This window comes from Canis aureus, chromosome 26, assembly GCF_053574225.1.
Source record: "Canis aureus isolate CA01 chromosome 26, VMU_Caureus_v.1.0, whole genome shotgun sequence".
Classification (NCBI taxonomy): Eukaryota; Metazoa; Chordata; class Mammalia; order Carnivora; family Canidae; genus Canis; species Canis aureus.
Genome location: NC_135636.1, coordinates 31,532,041 through 31,539,864, shown reverse-complemented (window position 1 = coordinate 31,539,864; position 7,824 = coordinate 31,532,041). Strand labels below are relative to the sequence as shown.

At 55.4% G+C, this 7,824-nt stretch overlaps 1 protein-coding gene across 6 annotated transcripts in view; it reads right to left on the bottom strand.

Moving 5' to 3' along the window:
* Positions 1-1,992: 1,992 nt before the first annotated feature.
* SRC (SRC proto-oncogene, non-receptor tyrosine kinase) overlaps positions 1,993-7,824 on the bottom strand; it is a 50,168-nt gene continuing 44,336 nt past the window's right edge. For all 6 annotated transcript variants that reach the window (XM_077873112.1, XM_077873108.1, XM_077873113.1 and 3 more), the window contains 5 exons: positions 6,804-6,983; positions 5,613-5,689; positions 4,784-4,937; positions 4,511-4,642; positions 1,993-4,221 (listed from right to left, as the gene is read on the bottom strand). In XM_077873112.1, the coding sequence (XP_077729238.1) occupies positions 4,013-4,221; positions 4,511-4,642; positions 4,784-4,937; positions 5,613-5,689; positions 6,804-6,983 (752 nt within the window). In that variant the 3' untranslated portion in view covers positions 1,993-4,012. The remainder of the gene's footprint in view (positions 4,222-4,510; positions 4,643-4,783; positions 4,938-5,612; positions 5,690-6,803; positions 6,984-7,824) is intronic.

Below are 7,824 nucleotides of genomic sequence, written 5' to 3'. Positions count from 1 at the left end.
GACGACGCCATCCATGTGGGCCAGATCTGGGGGCATCAGCTAGAATTTCCCCAGGCCCTCAGGCTCTTGTTCTAGTGGGTGAGCTTTGTGAACGAGCACAGCAGCGTTTGCAAGTTCCAGGGGAGTCAGGGGAAGCTCCGACGGGTGGTCTGTGGCCTCTGAGATGTGTTTTGAAGGATGAATAGGAGTTTGCCACGTTGCAGAGAGAAAAGAAAGGGCATTCTCCATCGTGTAAAGAGCTTGGGCAGAAGCACGGACCCGTGGGAGGGCCTGAGGACGAGTCAGAAGCCAGAGAGATTGATGAAGAAGAAAATGTGTGAGACAGAGACACAGAGAAACAGGAGAGAGAGAGACAGCAGCCAGGCACAGAGCAAAAGAGAAGCCAGCAACAGCCCGAAACAGACAGAAACTCAGAAGCGCACAGAGCTGCGCTGGAAACTATAGAGAAGGGGGGGGGGGGAGGGAGAGGGGAGTAGAAAGAAAGAAAAAGAAATGTTGAGACAGAGAGCCAGGGTCAGACAGCCAGAGACTGGAGAGGCCGACAGAGGCGGGAGACTGACGGAGACAGAGACAGAGAGACACAGAGAAATGCAGAGCAAGATAGGTGCAGAGAAGGGGGGCTCAGCGAGGCCCCACGCCCTGGGCCCACCACCCAGCATCGTACAGGTGTGCTCCCCACCTGCCGTGCAGGGTGAGCGCCTTGTCCCTGTCCCCGTGAGGGCTGAGGCACACCCCTGGCCTGCTGGCTCGTGTTCCTGAGTTCCTCCAGCCCCAGCCCAGCGCACGTGGGCCCTGCCAGGAGCGGCCAACGCTGTGTGCGCCCTCCGATCCCACAGAACCAGCTGCACGCATCGGTGCCCGGCCCCCGGAGCCCAAAGCTCAGGCACCAACTACCTGCATTTGTATTCATGTGCTACACACAAATCCTTGCACACACAGCGGGAGAAAACAGACACACTGGTTTCACACCCCACTCATACCCAGGTACACACTTACCCCAGGAGCCTGCAGGCTGGCACACGACCTGGACATGTGTGTTTACAGATGCACACAGCCTCGGGCAGACCTCCCATTCACACACCCATGTGAACATAAAGGTTCACACAGCTAGATACACAGTCCCAGGAGCCCCAGACTCACAAACCACCCGAACACATGTCCACATACACCTACACAGACACCCATGGGTAAACTTATATACCCACGTGAACACGAAGGCACACACGTCCTAGGCACACAGTCCCAGGAGCAAAGAGGACACATGCCACAAACATCCATGCTCTTACGCTCCCAAGTCATGCCCATACCCATGGAGTCTCTGGGTGTCCATTCTGACCTGGATACTATGGGATTTGGCTTATGAAAATACTACTGCAGAGAGAAATGTCCTAATTCTGAAATTTGTTTTTAATTGGACCCTTATTACAGCCAGAGGTGACACACGAACACATGTGTGGTCTCACATTCTCACGTAAGATAAATGTCTTCATATAGACTGTCGCAAATAACTACCCAGTTGTGTCCCTTAGTGGTGAGGGAAAAGGGAGGAGACGGAAGGTCTTTGGGTTTTTCTCTAGAGTGGATCCAGCTCCACCCCAGCCTGGCGCTCCTGCAAAACACAGCACACACACAGCCACATCACCCTGCAAGCACGCCTGTGACCCCACACAGGCCTGACAGTCCCTCCCGGCCCCCAGAGTGTCAACTGCCACCATCCACCCAGGGCATCTGCATCCTGAATGGCTCACACTGTGGGAGTCCTGGCTTCACTGGTGCATGTCAGACACAAGCCAGCCTCTGCCAGATGTGCTCACTCTGGTGAGTGCAGACAGGTGCAGTCTGTCTCCAATCTGATCACGTCTCCCCCTGGCCTAAAGCCCTCTAGCCACCAGCGTGGCCCGAACAAGGCCCCTCCCACCACAGTCTGTCCTCACATCCCACCCCTCTCACTCTCCAGCACACGGTAGATGCTCAATAAACCACAGGCCAAACTTTGAGGTCTGTTTGTGTTTAATCAGACAATATGCAAAGTATTTACAACCAATTCTGGATCCCTCCCCCCCAAGCCTGGGCCGTGAAATCTGGGACCCCCAGGCCCTGCCCAGAGCTGAGGGTCCCCTAGGCCTCTGCATAGTCATCTGAAATCTACAAAACACTGTTTATTTAAAAAAACAAAACAAAACAGTATTAGGACACCTTATACAAAGGGCCCCGGGCAGCTGGAAGGGGGACTTGAGAGCACGCCGGGGTCAGCGAGCCCAGATCCGACTGGGACGGACAGCAGACTTGCGTAATAAACATGTATGAAAGGAAAAGTTGAAATTTCATAGGCAGGCACCGCTTGGCCTCCTTTCCCACTGGCAGGGCCTGGCTGGCTCGAGCACCCCTGGCAGCAGGAATGTTATTGCTATGATGGGGGGCTGTGGGTGAAATGTACAACATGTCTCGGGGACAGAGCAGGGGAGCATTTTTACATGTTAAATATGGACATACATGGAAGAACACACATGTGCACACACACACAACGCACATACACACACATGGGGCCCTTGGCAAGATGCCCACAAACCGTCAGCCACCCCTTTTAAGATGGGCACACCAAGGCCCAGGGAGGAGCCACCACATACCCTAAGGCTAAACACCAGAGCTAGGGCCAGAGAGCCTCCGGATGCCCCAGGCGGGGCTCACCAAGTGATGCCAGGCCACAGGGTCTGGAGCAGAGCAGTTGCAGAGGCCACGGCCACACATGAAGGCAGACACTGCAGCCGAGGGAGGAAGCAGGGGCCACCCGAGGTCACACCGCCAGCACAGCCAGGCTTGGCACATAGCAGCGGACACTCATCCTCTCCCACCCCAGCATTAGGTACTCCTTTCCCCGCTCATGAGTTAAGGGGTGCCAACTTGGGGAGGAGGGCAGGCGCCAGGCATTGAAATGACACAGGACAAACTGGGGTTCCTCCTGAGGCCAGGACCGCCCAACCACTTAGATCTTCTATTTCTGTTCAATTGCGTCCGGAGCCTGGGAGCTCACTCTCTTTCATGCTGGCTGGCCCCAAGGATGAGAACCACTCACATTCTGTTCGACATCTTCCCAACGCCTGCATGGTCACCCCTCATTCCTAGCCCCGCCCTCCGTCCCCCTCCACTCTCTCCCTGCACAGCAGCCCCGCCAGGCAGGCAGTGGCAGCAGGACTCTCTCTGCTATCTCTAATTCAGCCTCAGGCCCCTGGTCCCCTAGGCTGCCCTGGGCTGTCCACGCTGCCTCCAAGGACAATCTTGTTGGTTCCTGAGGAAGACAGAGGGAGCACCGGGTTCCGAACCCACCTCAACCCTGAACTTCTCTGTGGTCTTGGGCAAGTCACATCCCCTCTCTGGACTGTTTCCCCAGGGGTACTATGAGGACAAGGAATTGGTGATCTCTCAGGGTCCGTGGGGTCTAAGAACAGGACTTGAGGGGGGTGCCCACCCTACCCACCACCATGAAGTCAAGCTACACCTCAGCTGCCCAGCCGGGGAGCCGTGGCAGAGGGGCCTGGAGCCAGCAGCTTCCACCAACAGGTGTTTCAGAAATGGACGGCAAGGGGTAGGGTGGCGGGCAGGCCGTGGGCCAGGGGCCCATCACTCCTCTTTGGAAAGGCTCTTCGGCCAGCTCTGGAGGCAGACCTGGGATGACATGGAAGTGGGAAGGAGCCAATGTGGGGAGCAGCCCGTCCTTCTTCCTGCTTCCTCCTGCTGAGCAGCACAGAGCTCCAGAAGGGAAGGCTGGGGGGACACATGTGGCCGGAGCAGGAACCGGGATGCAGTCACTGTGCCAGCCTTGGACCCTGTCCCCGAGGCCACCCCAGGCCCCAAGCCCTTCCATGCCACAAAAGAGGGAGGGGCCTCATCACTGACAATTCAGCCCCACAGAGGGGATCAATGCAGGCAGGCGGAGGGAGGCAAGATCCTACATCAGGGGCCACCCAGCCCAGGATCCAAGCCGAGAAGCCAGTCTGGCCCTGTAGCTTGCTCCCTATAGGTTCTCTCCCGGCTGGTACTGGGGCTCGGTGGATGTGAAGTAGTCCTCCAGGAAGGCCTGCAGGTACTCAAAGGTGGGTCGTTCCTCAGGCTCCTTCCGCCAGCACTGGCACATGAGGTCGTGCAGGGACTCGGGACACTCAGGCGGGCAGGGCATCCGGTAGCCCCGTTCCACCTGGTCAAGCACCTCGCGGTTGACCATCCCTGTGGGTAGAGGGAAGCATGAGGAGACTGGCTCTTGTGAGGAAAGCCAGGTGGGGGGAGGATGATGAGGAGAGCAGAGATGACCTCTCGCCTAGGGCAGGGGGGTGTGATCACGGGTAAGTCCCCTCCCATGGCAGAGAGCCCTGACCAGAGAGCCCCTAAGATGGGATACTCAACCTCTTTATTATACAGATGGGGAAACTGAGCCTGGGAAGGGGTGTGGTTTGCCCTAGATCACCAGGGCAGAGGGGTTCAGGGATCAAAGATGGGCCACAGAGAGCCCTCTTACCGGGGTAGGGCACCCGCCCCTTTGTCGTGAGCTCCGTCAGCAGGATCCCAAAGGACCACACATCTGACTTGATGGTGAATCGGCCATAGAGGGCCGCTTCCGGAGCTGTCCACTTGATGGGGAATTTGGCACCTGCGGGAGGGAGAAAGATCAGGGGAGGCTCAGTAGAGTGTCATGACCATGCTGCCAGGAGGTACCACTCTCATCCTCACTGGACAGAGGCAGAAACAGGCTCAGAGAAGGCCAGATGGCAAGGACCCAGACCCTGCCCACCTTGCCGGGCGGTGTACTCGTTGTCTTCAATGAGCCGGGCCAGCCCAAAGTCGGCCACTTTGCACACGAGATTCTCTCCAACCAGAATGTTGGCAGCACGGAGGTCACGGTGGACGTAGTTCATCCGTTCCACGTAGGCCATGCCTGAGGCGATCTGCGGGCAGAACCCAAGGAACCCGGCTCAGGGACCACCCCTGCCCCCCTGTCCCCAAGGTCACGGGTCACATGCCCAGAGAGCCAATCAGATGCCCTACCCTTCCCAGTCTTCTGGCTAGTAAAGTCTGCTTACAATAAGCACCGTTGGCACAGAAAGCAGGACCAGCACTTAGCAGAAAGAGGAAATGCAGGACAAAGGGCAAGGGCAAAGAGGAAACATAGACAAGATACAGCCCGGAAGGCGGGTGACCATGAAAAAGAGGCCCCAGATGCCCCACCGATACAGGCGAGTGCCAGGTCCTGCCTGCTGTCCTGAGTCCCCTCTCTGAACCTGTTTTCTTATGTCAAACGGAGTGACAGCCAGTCCTACCTCCCCTGATTGGGATAAGGATTAATGAAGAGATGACTGTTGAGCACCACCTACAGCAAGCAAGTTCTAATGCATGGTTATTGAGTGACTGAATAACCTCCTCACTGACCTCGGATACTGGCCCAGCAAAGGTTCTTTTCTCTGCCCAGTGGTAAATGTGGTGAGATCCAAGAGTGTGGGGGGCAGTCAAGGCAAGCTGCCTGGAGGGATCCCTCATGCGGATAAAACCAGCTGAGCTACTGAGCTAAGAGGGACGGAGTGTTCTAGGGCCAAGGCTGTGAGAGGTGGGAGGGGTGGACTCACCTGAGCGGCCATGTCCACCAGCTGAGGTAGTCGCAGGTACTTGCCTGTCTCCCCCTTGAGGAAGTCCAGCAGACTCCCTGGGAGGAAAGAAAGCGGCACTAGTCCCGGCCCTGTCCTCCCTGAGCCAGGAAGCAGCGATTCCCACATCCTGTCCACCTCCGCAGGCCAGCCTCGCTCTAAGCGGCACAGCAGATTTCACATAAACCCGTCTCGGAAGGAAGACTCTCTCAGCATTCATCACTCAGAAGGCAAAGTGGGATGGGAAACAACCCAATGTCTCCTTCCAGGAGCACAGAGACTGTGGTCCGTCCCTGCGATGCACTGCTACTGCCCAGCGATAGAAACAAAACGTACTACTGATACATGTGACAAGGATGAACCTCGGATGTAAATGAGAACACGTGTGAAGTTCTAGAAGAAACACCCGTGATGACAGAGAGAGAGCTACTACCTGCCTTGAGCGCTGGAAGGTACTTGTCTGCAAGGGGCAACAAGAGAGTTTTCTGGGGAGATCTCTTGTAGCTCAGTCGTGGTAAGGGAAACACAGAGTGTCCGTTTGTTAAAACTCATCGAACTGGATGCTTAAAATATTGGATTCTATCATCTGCAAATTATGCCTCTGAAAAGCACATTTTGAATAATTCAACTAATTTAAAAATTAAGTAAAGGTCAAGCCAGGGACTTGTCCCAGAAGTGGCTCAGCTTGGAGGGTTGGGGGACTTCTCTTTCAGATGCAGAATGACAGATGGCTTTAGAAAACCAGCAACTGGAGGGAGAAAAGATGCATTGTGGGAAATCATTAAAAACAAAACAAAATGAGAAAGGCAACCTTTGGCTTGACTTTCCATTGACATGACAAGTTGGTTCTATTCTGTTCCACCTTTTAAAATGTACACTCTAGGGTAGCCCCGGTGGCGCAGTGGTTTAGCGCCGCCAGCAGCCCGGGGGACCCGGGATTGAGTCCCACGTCAGGCTTCCTGCACGGAGCCTGCTTCTCCCTCTGCCTGTGTCTGTGTCTCTGCCTCTCTCTCTCTCTCTTTCTCTCTCTGAATAAATAAATAAATAAATCTTTAAAAAATATATTTGTAAAATAAAATGTACACTCTAGATCTGGGGGGACATGAAGCGCGTGCCCTCCTGCCCAGGAAGGGACTGCCCCATGCATCTCCACGCGGGTCTCTCGGGCCTCACCCTTGCTCATGTACTCTGTGACGATGTAGATGGGCTCCTCAGACACCACCGCGTACAGCTGCACCAGCTTCTCGTGCCTCAGTTTCTTCATGACCTGAGCCTCCTGCAGGAAGGCCTCTGGAGACATCGTGCCTGGCTTCAGGGTTTTGATGGCCACCCTGGTGGTTCCGTTCCAGGTTCCTGTGGACAGGGGTACAGGCTGCCTCAGTGAAGGTCCCCCTATTTACATCCCACAGGGACCCGCATCTGCCTGCCTGCGTACCAGTTTTAGCCCTGGCCTCCCTAGCCACGTGACAAGCCCAGCCAAGGTCCAGCCCCTTTCTGAACCACGACAGGCCACTCCTCAGGGAGTTATTAAAAGGATGGAATGAATCTCTGGTACACACTCAAGAAACAGTGGCCGTTGATCTTTTGTTGGGATTGCCATTATTAGGAATGTCCCAAAAAGCAGCACTTTCACCAAAGAGATGGACAATCATGGCCCCAAAACTCAACTACTCTCTCCTGAGTGACCGTGTTCCTTCTGGGCAGCACACAGGAGGTGAGTCAGGAGTTAGCAAATGAATGGGGCTGGCGGGGGAAGCAGAGCTGGCCTCAGGACAAAGCCACCTCCACGAGAGGCATGCTCTCTAAAAAGCAAGGCCTGGACCAGACACACGAGGGCGTGAAGGTCAGACTGGCCAGGGTCTGAAGCCCAACTCTGCCTCCTGACAGCAGTGAGACCGTGGGCCAGTCAGTTCCCTTCTCTGAGCCCGTCTTCTCCTCTGGAAAATGCAGATGTTATAGTGTCTCCCTGCGGGGTTATTTGAGAATTAAATGAGATTTTAGGCTTTGGGCCCAACCGACTGTGAGGGCTCGGTAAATAATAGTTACACTTGTCATTTTATTATTATCTGGATTTTCACACTGAGAGGCCTTGGGGGAAGTTGTGTGCTAGAGCAGAGTGTTTAATCCGAGTTCTTAGCACACTGGACCCAAGGTCCTCTGATGAGTGGCCCTGTGCCCATTCCTCCCAGTCTCT